The sequence below is a fragment of the Spea bombifrons genome, chromosome 1 (assembly GCF_027358695.1).
Source record: "Spea bombifrons isolate aSpeBom1 chromosome 1, aSpeBom1.2.pri, whole genome shotgun sequence".
Lineage (NCBI taxonomy): Eukaryota > Metazoa > Chordata > Amphibia > Anura > Pelobatidae > Spea > Spea bombifrons.
The window spans coordinates 141983230-142003955 of NC_071087.1; the positions used below are offsets into that span (position 1 = coordinate 141983230).

General features: G+C 40.2%; 1 protein-coding gene across 1 annotated transcript; it reads left to right on the forward strand.

Annotated features, from left to right (window-relative positions):
- The first annotated feature begins 792 nt into the window (after positions 1 to 792).
- Positions 793 to 18784, forward strand: ACOT12 (acyl-CoA thioesterase 12). Its single transcript, XM_053475271.1, has 15 exons — positions 793 to 1247; positions 2948 to 3017; positions 7354 to 7414; positions 7863 to 7964; positions 9497 to 9632; positions 10159 to 10315; positions 11225 to 11344; positions 11547 to 11697; positions 12414 to 12469; positions 13097 to 13160; positions 13341 to 13424; positions 15913 to 16046; positions 16131 to 16259; positions 16377 to 16503; positions 17470 to 18784. The coding sequence occupies exons 1-15, from the start codon at positions 1046 to 1048 to the stop codon at positions 17611 to 17613; spliced, it is 1737 nt and encodes a 578-aa protein (XP_053331246.1). The 5' UTR covers positions 793 to 1045; the 3' UTR covers positions 17614 to 18784.
- The last annotated feature ends 1942 nt before the right edge of the window (positions 18785 to 20726 follow it).

A 20726-nucleotide genomic window follows, 5' to 3' on the forward strand; every position in this document is an offset into this window, starting at 1 on the left:
TCAAAATACTTGGTTGCCTACTTTTGAAAAATATGTATGGAATCTATTTTTGAGGTTTTTTCATTAGCTTTGATAAGCAGATTAGTAAAACACTTTTTTCTATAAATTTTCACAATTTTTCCTTTTTTTTATTAATATATGATATGATCAAAATAGTGGTATCTAAAGAAAGTCCTTCTTGTCCTTAAAAACAAACAAAAATAATAAATTACATTTTATATATATATATATATATATATATATATATATATATATATAGTTTGGCTACAAAGAAAACTACAGCCATTAAACACAAACACCACAGAAATGTTAAAATTGTACGAAGGGTTCTAAATTTCAAAACAGTACGGTCAGGAAGGGGTTAACCATGCATAGGATAGACAGAAAACTCTCCTATAAAACTATACAAGGACTGATTAAGGTGAGTCCTGACATCAGGACACATGGGCAGGCTGGATGGCCGAATGGTTCTTATCTGTCCCCAAATTGTGTTTCTAATGGTTTCTCAGGAAGGTCCTACCTGTCCAGAAAAACATTGTGTAGTTTGTGAGAGTTACACACACATGGGATGGCAGCAGAGGGGATAGCTCTTGGTCATGAAGAGGTTAATTATACGGTAAGAAAATGTTCATACTACAGAGCACAGCCATCCATCCCGCCCGACACCGAACCTGCTGACAGGGCTGGGAATAGTGACAGCGGATGTCATTTAACCCTTTGGGCTGATCGTTAACAGGTAAGGTGTGTCCAGTGGGCGAGCCGGTCCCAGCCTGTAATCCGGTGCTGATTACCTCCCAGCTGGCGGCAGGCGGTGCGGAATGAGCTGAGCGCAGGCACCTGCTGGAGACTCCGAATCACTCCTCCTGCCTCAGCCGCTGAGCCCCGGCTCCACGCACTCATTCACGCCGTGTGATAAGTTTCCGAGTGACAGCATTCACTCACACCGTGTGATAACTTTCCGAGTGACCGCACTCACGCGTCACTGTGCCCGGCACCAGCTGCAGTGACTGCTGCTCCGAGCGCTCAGTCTCTACCTGCGGCTCTCATGCTACCTACAGGGGAGCCATCGGATATATCGGAGAGTACCGGGAAGAGTCCCCGGAGAGACGGCCCGGCGATGCCTACCGGGTATGAGAGTGGCGAGGTGCAGATGTGCCACACGGTCCATCCCTGGCACTCCAACCACCGGGGCGAGCTCAGCGCTGGACAGCTCCTCACATGGATCGACACCACAGCCTGCCTGGCGGGTAAGATCGCAGACCGTTAAACGGCATTTCTGGGGTGAAGCTGCGGGGCAACCGGAACGAACGTTCTATTGGTTCCATAGCGATTGTTCCGAACTTTGCTTCCTAAAAATGCTCCTGCAAATCTGGACCAGAGCATTGATCTAATGATGCCCCATATGTAATAAGGTGGGATTCGGTAAAGTAACGGAAGGTTTACCGGCAGCGTGCATGGCGCTAATTGTACTGAAATATCATTAGAAGCAGGTGCTGGTTGTGATCACCGAACCCTGGAGCGTTTCACGATATCATGATTTTCCTTTAGATGTCTAATTATCCGTTTATTAAGGCAGAACACCCATGGGTTTTAAGTGTTGTATGTAAAGTACACATTACTGCATGCCATGTACTCAGCGCTAGCGCCACATATAGAATCCATAGGCATCCGATATCAGTTTGGTTGATCAACCTGCAGTCCTCCTGTACCATAGAGATGCACTGTGTGCAGAGTTTCAGCCTTGGCCATAAACCGGTAGCTTAATTCTTCTGATTGAGTCCCCCTGGGCTTAACATCAGAACCTGCAAACTGCTGCCCAACTAAATGGCTTATTATCCATACTGATTAGTATCTCCCTTTAGTGCCTTAAACTGTACCAATGTATACATACAATGTATGTGCTATAATGCCAAGGTCATATTGTCCCTTTCATCAGGGATGCTTACAAAATAGTAAAGTTGCATACGCATTTTCTAAAGGCATGGTGCTGATTGGGGCTGTGATATAATATATATATATATCTCCAAGTATAATGTGTAGGGTACTTAATAATCAAATCAGTAGTCCGTACTTTGGAACATGTGAGTAAGATGAACCTTTAAAGTTGCTGTTAAGGGATGTGAATATAATTGTGATTTTCCACACCCTCTGGGATGTTATGGTGAGCACATGCACCGTGTGCGGAATCTAATCTTACATTGGTGCCATTACATCACGGAGTATGGAATGCTAAAGGCAGAAGAGGCTACATTTATCTTTGGTGTCACAGGGATGGCTGACCTTGTGAATTGCCTTGAATATCTTCAAGTAACTAACAGAAGAACATGTTTTTATATTCTTGTTCGACTCCATCTTAACGTTCCTACACCCATGTCTAATGGCAAAGTCATTTGTTGGTGATTAGAAAGAACGTGGAAGGAAACCTCGCACAAAAAAAGAGTTTGATGTTGGACTGTACGTGCGGAATGAAGGTTTTAGGGCTGCTGTTTCAATTGATATACCCGAGAATCATGGTGGTGACTGGTAATACTTGGGTAATAGCTGGGGCCAAATTCAAACCAATTTATTATTTATACAGAACCAGCGGTATTACAATAGAGGAACAATACCAAATGAGCAACGGACAATATACAAAGTGTAACAATAACATTAACGCACAGAAGATAATGGAACACAGAAGAAGGGGCTTTGCTCTCAAAAAGTTGGGCAAAGGTTTATTGCCATGTAGTGGTGGTCAATTGAAGAAGTCAGTGGCCCGGGGTAACAGATGCATTCTTTTGGAATCCAGGATGTGTGTGTTAAGAGAATAGATTGTAAGCTTCTCTGAGCAGCGTATTATAAATTTGGCTCTGTATATATTTAGCATTAAACAGAGAAAGTACAAACCCAAGAAGTTGCATTAATGGTTTCATGCTCTAGACTGAAAGAGTTCTATCCTGTTTTACAGCTGAAAGACATGCTGGCGTGGCCTGTGTGACCGCATCGGTGGATGACATACAGATTGAAGAGACGGCCAGGTATCTTGGATAACTTATATTCATAATTATCTAAAAGGTCCGGAGTCTCCAAGAAGCCAACCCAATCGGATAACAGATTGTCCTAAGTTACTATAAAGGTCGAAGCTCATTGAAAAGAATTACTGGTAGCTGAATAGCTAGAATTAACCTCATATGTACAGGACCGGACTGGCCATAGGTCACATGGGGCATATTTTGGTGCCCAACAATGCATTCTACTTACTTACCTTGAGTGTGTGCGCACCTATGATTTATCAGCGACACAGATCCTACATTTCCATTCAGTACTGCATGGCATATGAATAATTATACCGGTGACGGTCCGTGTTTTTATTTATTTTTTAATCTGTTTGATTTACATGTCTAACGAGAGGTCATTGAGATGAAACCTTTGGACTTTGAGTTTTCACAGACAGGCGTTTACATCTTACAGTGTCTTTTAATATTTAAAATGTAATGATCCCATTTAACTGTGAAGTTGGTGACCCTCAAGTAACATATGCAACATCTTATTTAATTACATATAATATGCCATGCTGCTCACCTCTGTAGCAGTCTAATGATTATGGCTGGCAAGTTCTATTAGTGAGAGTGTGTACTGGTATCAATGTTATGCAATCTGTTCTTGGCTGATAGCAGTACTGACTTCATATACAACATAAAGTACACGTGAGGAGCACACATGATTCTCTAGCCAAGTTGCAGGGAAAGACACAGACGACCTTCAATCGCAGCTCCTGCCGGGTTGTCGCTGATATATTCCTATTCCTCACCCTGATCTGACCCAGCCGAATATTGGTGTTGATTTTTAAAGATCTGTTTTTCCTCCATTATATGCCTATGTATCCTGATTTCAATAATACATGTCTTTGTTTAAATCTTACTTATACACAATGGCCTATAGTTACCGAATGAGTCCCGTCCGTCCCCAAAACAAAGCGCACACATAGGTTGTCTACATCTGGTCTTCACAATCTCGATCTGTTGGTGTGTCCATAAAATAACGCTCCTGTTTATCTACCTACAATCTGCTGATGATTTTAATGTAGTCTTGGTGTATACATTTTTTATAGCAGGATTATTAGTACTACCTCTATTCTATATTAAGTAAAAATAGGTAATATATATATCTTATCCCGCAATTATCCTGGTTTTTTTTTCTTCTTCTTATGGGGTTGAATCTTGCAATCTCGCTATTGTCTATTTTTAGTTGGCAGAATTTCCAAAAGCGGTGTCAGGAATTTTAAATAGGAGATCAGATGGAGTTCCCTCCCCTCCCTTCATTGGTCCTTTCAGGATTAGAAGGTCTTGGCAGGGCTGAATGGAACGGCATTCTCTCTGGCCTCTTACGTCGTGCCCCAGATTTCAGCTCAAGTGCCTTTGCTGAGAACCATTGTTGTTGGAAGAAAAACAAATTATGAGGGAACGGAACATACCAACAGACGGCTTTGCATGCTAGAGCACAGCCTTATTGCTTTTTATTAACCATTTGTTATACTTAGCAGCGCTTAGTGTCCCAGGATTGGGTCACCAAACCGCACATGATGTCACATGATCAGTCATTATATGTCTGATGATGTGATGTCTGTACGTGCTTCCCTTACACCGTGTCATTTATCCACCTGTTTTTCACATGATCGATTTGGACATTGTACATGTGCAGTTGCCAACAGTCCTAAAAATAAGACACGAGGGGGTAGTTGGCAGCCAGGACCTACAGTAGGAATGATTGTGGGACTGCTGGCAGCTGTAACGTATGTGCTAAAAGGCGGTGCTAAGTGACCAGCCCCAAAACATCTGCACCCTTCACCAATGAGAAAAAATAAGTGCTGTACACTTGGCATGAACGTCTCATGTTTTTGTTGCAATAGAGTGGTGTCTCCTACTAGGATGAGTTTACATATCGCAGTTTCTTTTTTTAATAAGATGGAGCTCTTGTGGTGCGCCGCTCGTGGTATTTAGCTAGAACGGTGCAGCCCTCCAGCTGTTGCAGGACTACATCTCCCATGCTCCTCTGCCAGCCTCTTACCCAAAAGAACATTATGGAGGATATAGTCCTGCCACAGTTGGGAGACCCCGGAGCTATAATATCTGAGCTGTAGCATAAAGGGTGTCATATTTGGGCTAAATTATGTATGTTTGTCTGCAAACTATTCTTTGCCTACCCCCCATTTCACGTGTGTCTACCCGGTGATGTGGATGTTGCTTACTATGGTTGGATCAGGACTTTTAATCTTAAACTAGGCAATAACAAATAACAGAAATAGAGGTTTCCATAGGGAAAGTGTAAGTTGGTTCCGAAGCTGTTGCCTAAGTGTAACTATAGCAACACTGCAAAATATGGCATATCTTTCTTGATCCACCAAACTTAAAATTACTTGTGTCCTCAAATGGTTACCATCATCAGTCTTTGGTCCAGTATCCGCTGCTTTTTATAGACGGGCTCAGTTTGTATACAGTATCTTGTAGTTTTGTATAACCTTTTTGTTGTGTGTGATATTGTTTATTACAACACAGCTGTGATAAGGAGTTCTCTGCAAATGAACGGTGATAACATTGAAGCATCAGGCACCAGCTGGCACACGCGTAAAATCATAAAACTAAACACCTTCAGCTGATCAGAGGCTCATTTTAACTACAATTAAACATAAAAACACAGAACTTGATGGCACATAAGAACCATTTGCCCGTCTAGTCTGCCCATTTTTCCTGGTGTAGAGACGATAGAAACGTAGAAATCGATGGCTGGCCGATTCAGCCATTCATTCAGTTCTGCACTTTTTTTTTTCTTCTGTATCTCAGTATGCAGACTGACTACAGAATCACACATACAAACCAGTGTCTGCCATTAGCTTATTCTCACCTGTGCGGTGTACTGCTAAGTAGGTTGTGACAAACCCTGTAGCACGAGGGCCATAAACGTCAGTTAGGGGTCTTAAGCACAGTCCTCTCGGGCAATCAGAGTCTGGAACACCAGTTTGTAGCCAAACAGTGCTTTATTTTGAATCGCTCAAAACCAAATAATAAAAAGAAAACCTAGCTCCCGATTGGAGCCCTCTCTACCTAAGCTATGCTGGTCCAGACTGACCAGCCTAATCACCCACTAACTCAACCTCCCAGCCAGACCCAGCTACGCCAGGCTCTGGAAAACCTCCCCCAGACAGCACACAAAATGTCCAGGCAGGTATTGCCTCACTTGGCTCAGGGATGGTCTTCTTCAGGGCCTCTCCTTGCCCTGGGAGCACAGTGAAACTTCCTCTTCCCCCAACAGTCTGAGTATCAGGCTCCAGGGTTTTTTAATGTCCAGCACCTGTGCCTGATGCCGGCCTCATAGGAATCCCATACCAGATCCTGCAGACTTCTTGCCTCCTGGAAAACCCGGCATGGAATTTCCACAGAATGGGCAAACGGAGCATTGGCCCACCCTGCTCTCCAATTGCTCCACCCCAGGGACCCATGTAATCTGCATATCAGCTGTACTCAGATGCCAATCAACTCCCTGGGGTTCACAGTCACACAAGGTATAAATAAATAAACATATCTATCCCTAAACGTATACGTATATAAATGATGTGGGGCTCTAAACTGTTGTAGAGTACATTTGTTGTCTCTAAGAATTGCACATGTGATAATATATTCAAACTACTTGATCATTTTAGGATATGTATATTATGATTAAAAACACATGCTCATGTAATAAAACTACACAAAGAAATCTAGATGAATACATTCTTAAAAACCAATTAAATGCACTCAGCCTCCTGTAGCTGATATGATACGAGGAATTGGCAAATTTGAGCAGCACTTTTGCATCACCAACACCAGATGCTTTATGTTTGTACTTTAATTTGCCATCAGGGTTCCTAGACTAAAACATACTTTAGGTGGCCGCGATGGCTGGTTTTGTTTGGTTTTGGGCAGGACTGCATAGTGATTACTGAGCATGCTCGCTAAATGTGTTTTGAGCTCCCTTTTACTATGGGGCCACTGGGCTGGAAGTGTCCAACTTTCCTCTCCAAGCTTGGACCTGTCCTGCTATTGATGCAATATGTAATAATAATACAAGGGCATGTTGTCTCTCCAGTTCAAGTCCCCAGTGAAGAGCTACTGAGGCTAGTGATATTAATATACTTCAGGCATTCAACAATCATGATAAGTGCATAAAGACTCACAATCAGTTTTGCGGGTTGCAGAATGAAATTATTCGTCGGTGAAAACTATAATTATTGGTTTTTAATGTTTTTGTTTTTTTTCTTTAACCTTTTTTAAAGATTTTTTGAAGGTTAGAAACAGTAGATTTCCATATTTTAATGTCACTGTCACATTTGTTTTATAGAGTTGGACAACACATCTGCATAAAGGCCAAAGTAAATCGAGCCTTCAATACAAGCATGGAGGTAAACTCACTGCATTCCTTATCAATCCTGTTAGTTTTTCTTTCCTATTAAAAGTGCTAAATCATTGGTAAAACCTCCTATTCCAAGAGAACACTCTCACTGCTTTGAGTGCACAAATGTTAGTTTGATTTGATATTCTATGCTAAGATATTGCCTAATTGAATAGTAAATTCCTGTAAAACATCTCAGCAGTTCATTTAAGACTTGGGTTCTTACAGCTACACAGAGTTGAGACCTAACCCTACTAAACTGTCTCTGCAACAAAAGCTCTAGGTTGACCCTATATAATGCATTATTGACGGTGAAATCACCTTTGGGGAGCGTTCTTAAATGTCATTACGCATTGTGCTGGTTGAAATAGCGACTCTGCTGCAAACCTCCACTCCGTAAAAACCTTTAAGATGTTGTTTTGTTAACTTATGTTAACTTTCTTTGCATCTCGTTTTAGGTTGGTATTAAAGTTGCAGTAGAAGATCCTATCACAAATGTCCAGAAGCATGTTTGCACTGCCTTTTCCACATATGTAGCAAAACCAGCTGGTAGTAAGAAGGTAGGACATTAGCAGAGCCGTAGCTAGCTCCTTTTGTGCCCAAGACAAGAATGGAAAATTGTGCTCCCCAGCTATTTTTACAGAGACTATTTTATTTATACCGCCCTTACACATACCTGCCCATTAACACACATATACACATACACTGCCTTTTACACACACCATGTTCATACACACACATATGCACATACACTGCCATTACTCACCCCTGCCTTTACACACACAAATGCACATACACACACCATCTTACAAACACACAAATACATACACTGGCACTGCGCAGCGCATGTTTCCAGGCATTTGAGAGCACATCAAGTGCTCTCTCCTTGTGGCAATGAATTGAGATAGTGTCTGTTTGTGACAACAGCATGGAGCTAGGTTGGTCAGTCTTAGGTGCCCACCAGACATAATGGAAAACTTTGATACATAACAACAAGTAGTTGATCATTGCATTAGCTGCACATAAAGACGTATGGTGCCTTGAATTGCTTACGAGTCTTCCTGATAACGCTATGGGTCATGTATAATATCCAGACATTGAGGGTGAATACTATGAATTTGTAATACAAGTACCTGGACAGTAATTTGTTACCATATATTCACAAGGTCTGTTTGTTGTGACTGGTTACAGGGATTTAAGTGTGTTAAAGATCACACAACACATTTCACTATCTGATGGTCATCTCTAGTTTTATAGTTTGTGTTCAAAGTTGCATAAGGTTACTATGGGATAACATTTGTAATCATTAACTGTGGTACCCATTATACAGCTTAGTGTCCTTAGTTCAACATCAACAAATTCCCGTGTTACTTAGTACTTTGTTCACCTGTGAATATTAACTGGGATTTTTTGTTTCTACACCTTAAATAACTGTATTATTGTAAATGCATGGTCTTCGTTATAGGTACACTAATGGTATAGTGGCTAAGTGGCCATTGCTAAGACTTCCCACAAAAAGACTACTAATGAAAACTTAAAAAATTGAGATCCTCTCTGGTATGACCATCAATAGTCCCTACAACGGAGCTTGTCTGAACAATGGAGACTACCAAAAACAGATCCAGTGATTGAATGTCTGTGCTGGAATGTGCTTATTGGTTATTTAGATTACAATTTTTGTTGTGAAATTTACATAGATTTTCAGGCCATTTGTTGTATGTCTAAAGAAGGGGCAGATCGCCATCAGGCAGGGCTTTGGGACAACGCTGTTACAGGCGGAACCCTCCAAGATAATTAGGAAGGAGATTATTTCTGCGTAACAGGTTTTTTGTTCCTACTAAGCTGCCTAAAAGTTACAACTAATTGGATGGCCAAACATAACCCAGCATTCATCACACGATGCGCTATATATATATATATATATATATATATATATATATATATATATATATATATATATATATATATAATATTAATATTAATTAACGAAGCACGTGTGGCCCCGTGTGCCCCATTACTAATCTATCCTTGCAATTAGGATGATATGTGTTTGGAATGGGGAACTCGGAGTTAATTTGTAATCTTCCTGCAGGTTAATTTAAGACCAATCAGGCTTCAGTCTTCCCAGGATCACTTGGAGTACAGTCTGGCAGCAGAGCGAAGACGCATACGCCTGTATCACGAAGATGCTTATAACAATCTTATGGAAGAAGGCTGCTATGTTTACGGTTGGTGTGAAAACTGTTTTCTGTTATCACAAAGATTTATAATAAAAGATGCAAAAGTGTATACAGATGCAATTGCATGTTTCAAAAACAAACTTATTTTCATAAACTTGAATGTTTTAATAAAAAAAAAAAAACAGTAATATCTGTACACCATGTCAATAATGACATGAATATTAGGCTTAGAAATGCTAGTAATGAAATACTAGTTTTTAATCCACATTTGGATTAAATTGTATTTTAGGTGCTAACTTGTTTATACGAACGTACAAATGTTGGTGCAAGTGTGTGGCTTCTGATGCAGACCCGCTTCTGGACATCTCCTATTTGTGTTAAATGGCCCCCAAACTCTTGTTTTCATGCCAGATCAGTTTAATTCCAACTTTGAGGCTTGCAAGGTATTGCACACTCCTCTAAACCATTGATGGATTATTTTATTACCTACAGAGTAGATGGGCATCCTTACAGTAAATCTGCATTTGCAGAATTTGTTTTGGAAATACTAAACTAATGCTTCTATTCCTCGTAGATGTAGATTGGGAGAACGACAACGATAAGATCTCAACAGACAGCACTCGCGTTGAAAGCATTGAACTGGTTTTACCACCTCATGCCAATCATCAAGGAAACACATTTGGTGGCCAGATCATGGCATGGATGGAAACTGTAGCTAATATTTCTGCAAGGTTAATATACATATATTTTTTTATATTTAGCTCATGTTCTCCATTCTTTATCCAATTTTATCTCCTAAATACCCATCATATCCATGGTCATTGTTCTACTACCGTAGGTACATGAAACTTGACTGAGCCCAACATAAAATAATCTTTTAACAGTCCATCCTATGTTATTATTCAAGTTGAAGACTTGAATTTTACCACGTACAGCAAATTTTGTCCATTCCTCTTCCCGTATGACCTGTAGCCTTTGTCCTAGTTATTACTCTGAAAGACTATCGGTATTGCTCAGGGATCTTCTGCCAAGTTTAAACATAAAGTTTGATGCCTTTTAGCCTAATTCTCTCCCAGTTTTGGCTCACTGCCATTTACCTGACCCGAGTTATCACTGTTCATACCTAATTGTACTTGCAATGATTTCCCAAGTTCTAACCTCTGTTTGAATTAGGACTGTAAATGAATACTATTTTGTTTGTAACCATAATCGTGTTTGCTATTCTCGTGCCGCTAGATATCAATTATTTTTCTGTCAATGTCCTACTCCTAGTACTTGAGTCAAAGTGAATTGGCATTTTCAGAACATAAGCATCCTCGCATTAACATTTGGGGACCTGTCCTGTTTATCAAACCTTTTATGTTCTCTGATTGGAGGGTACAATGAAAATAAGTTCGGTGTGTATTCTCAACAGAGCAGCATATGGAGAGGACTTGATGATAGTTTGCCATTTTTCAGGCAACCTCCAGCTTTTTTCCACCTTAAGTGGCCGCCTGTAAAAGTGTACAAAATAGCATAGTTTGTCTTGTTGATGTTTTTGTGTTGGTATTTTTTTTTCCTTTTGTGGCTCCATTTTAGCTGTCTTCGCATGCATGGTGTAAACAATTTATTCAAAATTTTCTTACTTGCTTTCTTTCAAGCCGACTGTGTCATGCACATGCAACTTTGAAGTCTGTGGATATGTTTAAGTTCAGAGGACCTTCTACTGTCGGTGATCGGCTAATGTTTCGAGCTATCGTGAATAACACGTTTCAAAAAAGGTAATGCAAAAGTCTGCTCGAGGGCACGGTATTCAAAAATGACTATTCCACTACATGTGTGATTTCCCCGCATCCCCTACCCCAAACGAGTACTCTGTTTAAATATATTGCGTTGCCAAACCACCTCTTGGTGACCATTGATTTCATGTAATAAAGTTTCATGTAGAAAGTTGCTCCTCATAGCCGTTTGTGTTTACTGCAGTGTTGAGGTTGGTGTTCGTGTTGAAGCTTATAACTGTGAAGAGTGGACGCAAGGCAGAGCGCGGCACATCAACAGCGCTTTTCTCATCTATCAAGCACTAGACAACAAAGAGGAACATATAATGTTTCCTCACGTCAAGCCCACAACAAAGGTTAGGCCATCACCTTAATATTAGGCCTGTGTATACTGATTTATCCAGATTTCCATTTTAACTAACTTTTGTTACTCTGGTTAATTCGTATGAATGTCAAAAAACAAGGAGGGATCCCAACAGAACAAAGCAGGAAGCGTTGAATTTAAATTCTGTTATTTTTTTATTAACACTTTCTCACTCCCCCTGCCTTCTCTGACAACTGCTCTGCTACTCCGTCTCTGATGCTGCTTCTCCTGCTCCTCTTCTCTTTTGCGGTCTACTCTCCTCTTCAGAGAACTTGCTCAACAGGGCCGACACCACAGGGACAACCTCTCTCCCCATTCCACTGCCTTGCAGAAGTACTGTGAGGTGACCACATCAACCATGTTTTCCAGGACACACAATTTTTACATATTGCTGACCAGCCAAGATAAAATGCCGCCCTGCAGTATGTGGGATGTATAACTGACTAATTAGTTCCCTTCCATAAATCTATACATCCCACATACTGCAGGGCAGCATTTAACCTGGGCTGGTCAGCAGAATGTAAAAAGTATGTGTCCTGTAACATGGCCGATGTGGTCACCCTACTCTGAAGAGGAGAAAAATGCAAATGGAGACGAAGGAGCGAGATTGAGGAGGAGGGAAGGGATTGGCTCTGAATTTCGTCCAGAACTAAATTTGTTGTCTAAAATCCAATGTACTAAAAACAGTAACTTGCTTGATATTCACAGGACAGCGTGAGGCGCTTCTGTGGAGCCATCGCACGAAGGAAAATTCGCGTTGCAAGGTACTATATGTAAAATCTAGCTATTTCCAGCACCTTCCAAATGTTCAGTTCCATTATAACACAAAGCGAGAATTTATTTTATTCACTTACATGAGAGTTGTGGTTTCAATTCCCTCACTTTACTATTTATTATGAAGGACCGACACTGGCTAGTTTCTCCATAAAGATAGTTTAGTTGGTGGGGACTCTTTCGAGAGATATAACTGATTTAGCTATACATTATATAGGGCCAGCCAAGCCCTTACAGCAGGAGAAGCTCCCTTAGCTTGGCCCTTCATAATGTCAAGTATCCACAACTGTCACGCAAACCACCCTGTCAACTCTTCATATGTTAAATAAGTTCCAATAAGAGAGGAATGCGTAATAATACCTAGAAAATAGGTGCTGCCGCTCACATCACAATATTCTCAAATCACCAAACTGTGCTGCAGCAAAAAGGTTTGGCCGATCTGCCTTAAGCACAGCAAGGTTTAAACTCTAATAAGTGAATGCTGTATGTGACTTACATATTTAACACACCATGGGAGATTACGGCCATATGCCAATGACCCCACACACTGTAATCATAAATGGGATGTATTTCTTCAATGCTTTCCATTCACTTACTGTTGATTTGTCTTCTACCAGAAAATATATCCTCACAAGCAAACCTCAGAAGCCCATTTCTCACCCATGGGACAGAGGCAACCAGGTAAAGGTTATTATTTTTTTTTTTTGAAACATTCTTATGCATATCATCCAGATTTCAGTAATCGGTAAGCTAGATAATTGAAATAAACCTGCATGCATTCATATCTGGTGTGAACTATTTTGAGTAAAAAGTATGAGATTCTGAAGTTGTTTTGATCATTTTTGTCTTTCATTTGTTTAGGGATATCTTAGTTACAATAACATTGCTGCGCTGACAATACTTGCTGCAAACAGCGGATGGGAGTTGAGCAGCACAACACAAAATGTAAGTGGGTGCAGAGACAGAAATCGTATTCTTAAATTCTAACAGCACACACTTAACACTCACGCTAACACCCTGCACTGACACATACACTACACTGACTGCGTCCGTATAGGGTGTTTGGGGGGAGGGGGGGGCTATGCGCCCACCTTACCGTACCCCTGTAGCAATGCTTCCAGGAAGGAAGACCTCGCATCTGTATAATTAAGCTGAAGCACATCTATTCTCCATAAGGAGTAAGCAAAGTGTATGTACAAGGACACAGATGTTTGTGTGACTGGCACTATAAAAAAAGCCACACGTATTGAGCACTTTGAATAGAATTATGATGCTGCAAGTTATGTAAGTGTTCAATATGCTGATCGTATTCGGAGTACGGATAATTAACTAAAGGTCAAAGACCCTTTGTGTTTAACTTGTGGTAAATTGTCTTTGTCCATCTGCCATCAATGAAAGTGCTTTAAAAAGGACTTTGCGAGTGACGTTTGCCATTGGATGATAAGAAAGTAATGCTGCGCGCCACATCAAATAATAACTCATACACTCCTTGGAACTCAAGTCCAGTCTGTACACAAGATAATGCTATAATGAAAAATGAACACTCCCATAGCCGCTTTGTCAACATGGATTTAACATTTATGTAGCTGGATCGTGTAATTTGATAATGAAATGGCCACAAGGAATTTAGATATGAAAAGTACCTAGTTTGGAAGTAATGGAATCTAAATCACAATACAAGGTTCATTCATGGTGCGTATAAAAGGAGAAAAAAGAGTAATCCCTTAAAGTGTCCCCAAAATACCTTGTACCTATGTAGAGGGGGTGGTGTCCTATTTCCATATTTCCACACCAAAAAAACACTTCTGTTAGCCAAGAAAAGAAGATATCTCTTCTACTGCACCTTTTGACATTAAAGAGTTAAGTGGCCTTTCTAAATACTGGGAAAAATGAACAAAGACAAATTCGGGTTTCAGAACCAACCAGTTAACCCGGTTTTCAGCGCAGTGTAGACACACCTAATGCGTTTTGCATTGTAATAGGATGTTGAGAAGATTTGTCGGCTGCCCTCCTAAACTGGGCTTCTCTTCTCGTCTACCATTTCTTGACTTTCCTCCTCTAAGTCTTTTCTCAGAGTTAATTCATGCTTTTATGGAAGAAGTAACTATTGCCTATGACATTGGTTAATAGGACATAAAATGCTGGCATCTTTTTTTTTTTTTTGAGCACTTTTTTATGTTTGGTTTTCCCTAAAGGAATAACGGTGGTAGCAAAACAAGCATCCAATCGCCAAGAGGCTTCCAGGTTATGAGAATTACCTTCTCAAATAGGACAATATCATGGGTAGAGGAGTATTTGTGTGAAACACATCAATAAATGATAGTTACTACTTATGCAATAAATATTACTTACATATTTGTTACAACCATTGGACAATACAAAAGGATATAGGAGTATGGTAGGGGTTCCTCTAAAAGGACTTGGTCCAATGGTCATGCTGAAACCATATGGAATCCAAGTTCTAAGAAGGAAACCCGCACTATTGTCCAGTGGTATATGTACATAATATATATTGCATAAGTAGTATGTTTATCATTTTTTTTCTGTATCTCATCTACCCATGGTCCGCTCCTATTTGAGAAGGTAATTCTCACAAACCTGAAGCCTCTTGGAAACTGGAACTCGCTTGCAATGTAATCATGCGAATAATGATGCCGCAAATTCCTTCAAATGTCCTTGGGGAAGCAATGCAGAATAACAAATGAGTCTCTATTTGCAACAATAAATTGCTTCACACATGGCACTACTGACGCCGGTTCGGTCTACTTGCCCACTGGATATACTAACTGCAAATCCCAGTGGGGAAAACAAGCTAATGGACACCTATGCAAAAATTTAGTTTTCTTGCTTTGAATAACACTCATTGCTACGTACCCTACTGACAATACAAAAATGCCACAAACTGGAGGAAAATGGTCAGTTCCCCTTTAATAACAGATCAATTTGCTTTTCTTCAGAGGAACACAAGCGCCCTCTAGTGTTCCATTCTTTATTGATCTTCTAAAAACTAGTCCAGGAAATTAAATCAAACTTTAAAGACAATTATTCCTGAGATATTAACTATGATTTTTAGATACTTTTTCTATTATAAACATATTTAGTTTAGAAAAATACTGCATGCAACTTATGAAAGCTGGAAGAATATCTCGCAGTAGCAGACATCGTGTTATGTACAGAGGTTAAAACTGGCATAAACGTCTGTAGAATCAACATGTTACTGCAAAGCTTTATCTGATAATCTTGGCGTTGGTGCTTGCACTCTTAAAATCTTGGATGAGGAGTGTGTACGCTAATGAATTGATACATGGTGGTGGGAGTTGGATCATGTGAACAAATCATTCCAGCTTTTGGATAACTTTATTGTGATTCTCGTCTGTGTTATAACCAAATAAGTTGCTAACATTTGAAATATTTTTTTTTTCTTGTCCTCTAGATAAAGATATTTACTCATGAAGAAAATGATGTACTGTCCATAAAAGTGGAAATGCAAGTGAGAGTGCAGCCTAAGCAAGCCTACCTTCTATTGTCTGACCTCAGCTTACGGCCAAACTGGGACATGCATTACTTGTACGAGTAGCTCCTGAGCGTTGTTATAAAGCTCCCCATATAAAATGTGCGTCATTGACCCTTATTCTGCGTTCTGTTTCACAGGAGCTGTGAGGTTGTAGAAACAGCTGGTGAGGATGATAAAATCTTTTACATTACCTGCCCACCTGTGAAGCAGAGCAAGTCCAGGGATTTTGTAACCCTTGTGTCCCGCAGATATCCCTTTAAGAACGGGTGAGTCCTGCATGAGTAAAAGTTTGTAAGATGGCTTCGGTAGTCAATAAGTCTCTCTGTGGTTGCCTCGCTTACTGTGAAGTCACATAATTTGTTTCCCTTCCTGCTTCTTCTCAGGGATCCTTACATCATCGCAATGCGATCGGTCACTCTGGCTTCATGCCCTCCATCAGTCGAGTACCTACGGAGTGAGGTGCAGTGTGCAGGCTTCCTGATATACACCCAAGGGAAAGACGCATGTCGGGTGAGTTCACTTTATTTGTTGAATAATCTAATTATTATTATTTATTATTTTATATAGCGCCATCAAATTCCGTAGCGCTGTACAATGGGTAGACAGGACATAACAAGTAGTATGTAACATAACAGATTGGCTTACAGAGAAACCAGGTGAGGAGGGCCCTGCTCAAACGAGCTTACAATCTAGAGGGAGTTAGGGGGTGTATTACACAATAGGTAAAGGTGCCGCTGTTAGGGATAGTATTGCAGGAGAGGGACTAGGAGAGGTGAGCTAAGGGAATATGTTAATGTGCAATATTATAGGCGTCCTTAAAGAAATGGGTCTTGAGGGATTATTTGAAGGACCAAAGGCAAGGGGAGAGACTGATAGACGGGGGGAGGGCATAATCCTACACTAAAAGCAACCCAAGTATGCACGTCACAACAATGGCACTTACAGTGAACCATGTCGGATCTAGCATGACAAAAACTTCACAAAACTGACGTGTGGCATCCTATGACAGAGCCTTGTTCAAAGTCTCAGCTCTTCAGCACGACCCATTCTACTGCCACTGTTTGTCTATGGATATGGCTGCCCCTAATTTTGGTCATATAGTGTGTGCGTGTGTATGTATAGATTTGTAATATGTATTGATGTATAAATCATGGCTTCTAACTTTTATTTTAGTTGTTGTTATACTAGTTATTTATAGTTGAACTGCAAAATATTGCTCCTTCACCACTGTTAACATCAATTAATGTTTAGACGGCTCATAGAATCAAGCATTTAGGTGAAAAATATGATTGTACATCAGAGAAGCCAACCCCTGTGGCAAAATTAGCATATGTAATGAACATCCCATCCTTTCTTTTCCACCAACCATTAAGAAGGCTGCTTACACCAATCCGCAAGTTGATACCTGGAACAGCCCAGGAGTGTTTTGGCGATGGCTCGGTGGCCCAGTAACTACATCTTTCTTATCTCCCACAGGTGAGCTACTTAAATCAACTGACATCTGGGATAATGCCTTATGTTGAGGAGAATCTCACTGGATGGTCCAACTCCATTGAAGACACCGCGTCTGCATGTATTCGATTCCTAGAAACCGCCAAGGTTTATACAACATTACTGTAGATATTGTACCCCGACCAAGTAAAGCCACTTAGTAGTTTGAAACCGCTAAGTGGGGTTAATAGATTTTGCCAGCAAACGTGTCCATTTTTTCTTACTCCCAAGGAGGATTCGTTGGCAGTTAGAGCAGAGGAACATGGGTACCACAGGCTTGTAAATGTTAACATCTGCAGACCAGCCTGGCACTGAAAGGGTTTATGCAGAGCACATCAATATGAAAGAAATAAACATTTTTGCATTTGATCGTGTTTGATCGTATGACCCGTAACATGCTACTGCAGATACATAGACTCTGTCTGTCATACTGAGCCTGTCCTCTGTAGGTGGTGGCTCCATACGCAGTGTAGGTAATAAACTAGACGTTTGCAGGTGAGATGAACATTTCAGCTTCTGATGTCACTATGGGTTATAAAGGGAAGAATGGCTGAGCTGTTGCCTTATAATGTAAAGGTAAGGAGGGGGGAGAACCTCACTACTTTAACACCACATTATGCAGGGCGTGCTTTTGCAGCAGCTTACTGGGGTTGGCACTTTGTAATGCATAGTGGTATCAGGGAACCGACATGTCCAGTCTCCTGCAAACTCATGTTTTAAGAAAGACACCAGTACATGGCGTGGCAGCCCGGTTGCTGGTAAATGTATAGATCAACCTAATAGCTAGGTTGTACACCCTGCTCCCAAGGTGCGGCTGTGCTATATTGTTTGCAGAACTGCAAAAGGCACATTCTGCCCAGTAGCAGTTTGGACTTCTGTGCCAGTGATGCAAATAGGAAACCTTTTTATATCCCAATATCTTGTGATATAATATGTATTTGTTAGATGTTTCTTTGGTTAATGTGTATATACACATATTTGTGCTGACTTTCAATGTTGGCATAACTGATGCACTTAAAGCTCACTGAGCTTTTTTTCCTCTGATTTGAGGATTAGAGAAAATGTGTGTGACATGCATTTAAAATGTGATTGTTTTGGGAAGAAATGTGAGGATTATCGCTAATGTTGAATTTTGAATGTAATGAAATGTTGCATATACAATGAATATCTTTAGGAAGGAATTGCAGGAGTTACGAACCTTTTAATGGATTAAAAGAAATCTGTGTCTGTCCTCTAATCCACTGTGATGTAAAATGACATTAAAACAATAATAAAAAGAAAATTAAAACTTGATTGAAAACCTTGTCATAAACCAACATGTCTGCTCTGCAATGAACAGTTGATGGCGCCAAAGAATAAACAAATCCTAATGCGACAATAGATATTTTATTTCACAGGAAGGGATTTGTCCATTTATTCCTTGTTTGCGTAGATCAGTCCCCCTTTACTCATTAATGTAGGGGTTTGACAAATTTGGTTTGGATCTAAGTTATGGTCCACTTTTTTTTTTTTATACCCCCTCCCCCAATCATGGTTTTATTTTCATATATGAACCGATCTGGTGCCCAGGTTTGTTGAGCCTTCTCATACACTAACATACCAATTTGTCTGATGGCTGAATCTGGGTTTGGCAGAAGCCAGAGGGAGAAGGGGTAGATGGTTAGAAGGGGGCTGGTAAGAATATTAAAGTAAGGAGTGAGCATGAGTGAGGTGAAATTAATGAATGTGTGGATGCATTGTGCGAATGAGTGAATTAATGCGTGGATGCATTGTGTGAATGAGTGAGAATGAATGTGTGAATGAGTGAGAGTATGAATTAATGAATTTATAAGAATGCATTAATGAATGTGTGAATTTGAGTGACTGTAAAAGTGTTTGTGTGTATCATAGATGTATAAATGATTTGTGGAAAGGCAAGATGGCGCAACCAAGGTTTGGAGCCTTGGGGACCAAGATGGCACATGCAGGGTGTTTATGGGACAAAGAAGGCACAGGCTGGGCTGTTTGGGGACAAAGATGGCAAGTCCTATGTGTGTAATTCGGGTGCTGGTTAGGTTCTATGTGGGCAGTGTGGACGCCAAAGCTGGCTTTGGGGTGTGCAACCTGTGATCTACGCCTTTAATTTAGGGGCATCTATACCTTTTTAATGCTGAGTTTTTATGTGAATTCCAATTGATCTATAACTGCAAAGCGAGGTTTTTGTGTTATTCTGTTGATCCATATCTGCTATGCTATGTTTCCATACGTTATTTATGTATACCTGCAAATACAGGGTTTGTATGTCTTGTTCAGTTGATCAATACATGCAAGTGCTGTTTTATGTGTTGCTTATTTGATCTATACCCTCAGTGCTAAGTTTACATGTGATTTCCAGTTGATCTATACCTGCGATGCTGGGTTTGTGTGTTCTGTTGATCTATACCTGCGATGCTATGTTGCCATGCATTATTGTATACCTGGAAATACAGGATTTGTTTGTCTGATTCTGATTCAGTGTGGCAAATTTTTTTTGGTGTGGGAGCAAAGGGAGGGAATGCATGCTAGGGTGTGGAGCAAGGCCGATTTTTTTTTTTTCAATATAAAATGTAGAGGCAGCAGGGTCTAATATTTATATATGTCCGCAGCAGGGTCTAATTATTAAAGAATGAAAACTTTTGAGATCATATTTCAATTAGTCTTCACTTCAAAGAGATAAGTACATATTATGTAGTTAAAAATGCATGTCTAACGTGTGTGTGTGTGTGTGTGTATGTATGTATGTGTATATATTTATATATATATATATATATATAATTATATAAAATTACATACACCTGTGTGTGTGTGTGTGTGTGTGTGATCTCATACTCTTCAGAGTGTGTTCTTGAATGGCAGAAATAAAATGTGGTCACCGTAGCACAGAGGTGCAATGCTTGTATCGATTGATGTTGAAAGTTTCCTTTAGTGAATCAATGATTATTTATTGATTTCATATGGCACCATTGTATTCTGTGGCACTTGACAAGGAAGAGTACATAACAAGTAATGCATCACTTTACAATACAGCATTTCAGAATCCAAAGTTCAGGAGGGCCCCGCCAAAACGACCATATCAGCTCACCACACACATGAAAAATGTTAATTTAAAAAACAAACAAAAAAAACACTTTAAAACAAATTGCAACTGATCAGTTCGTGTCCCAGTGAAATCAAAAAACGCGTCTCCAGTAGGAACCCAGGTTAAGCTGCCTGCCGCTTCTACC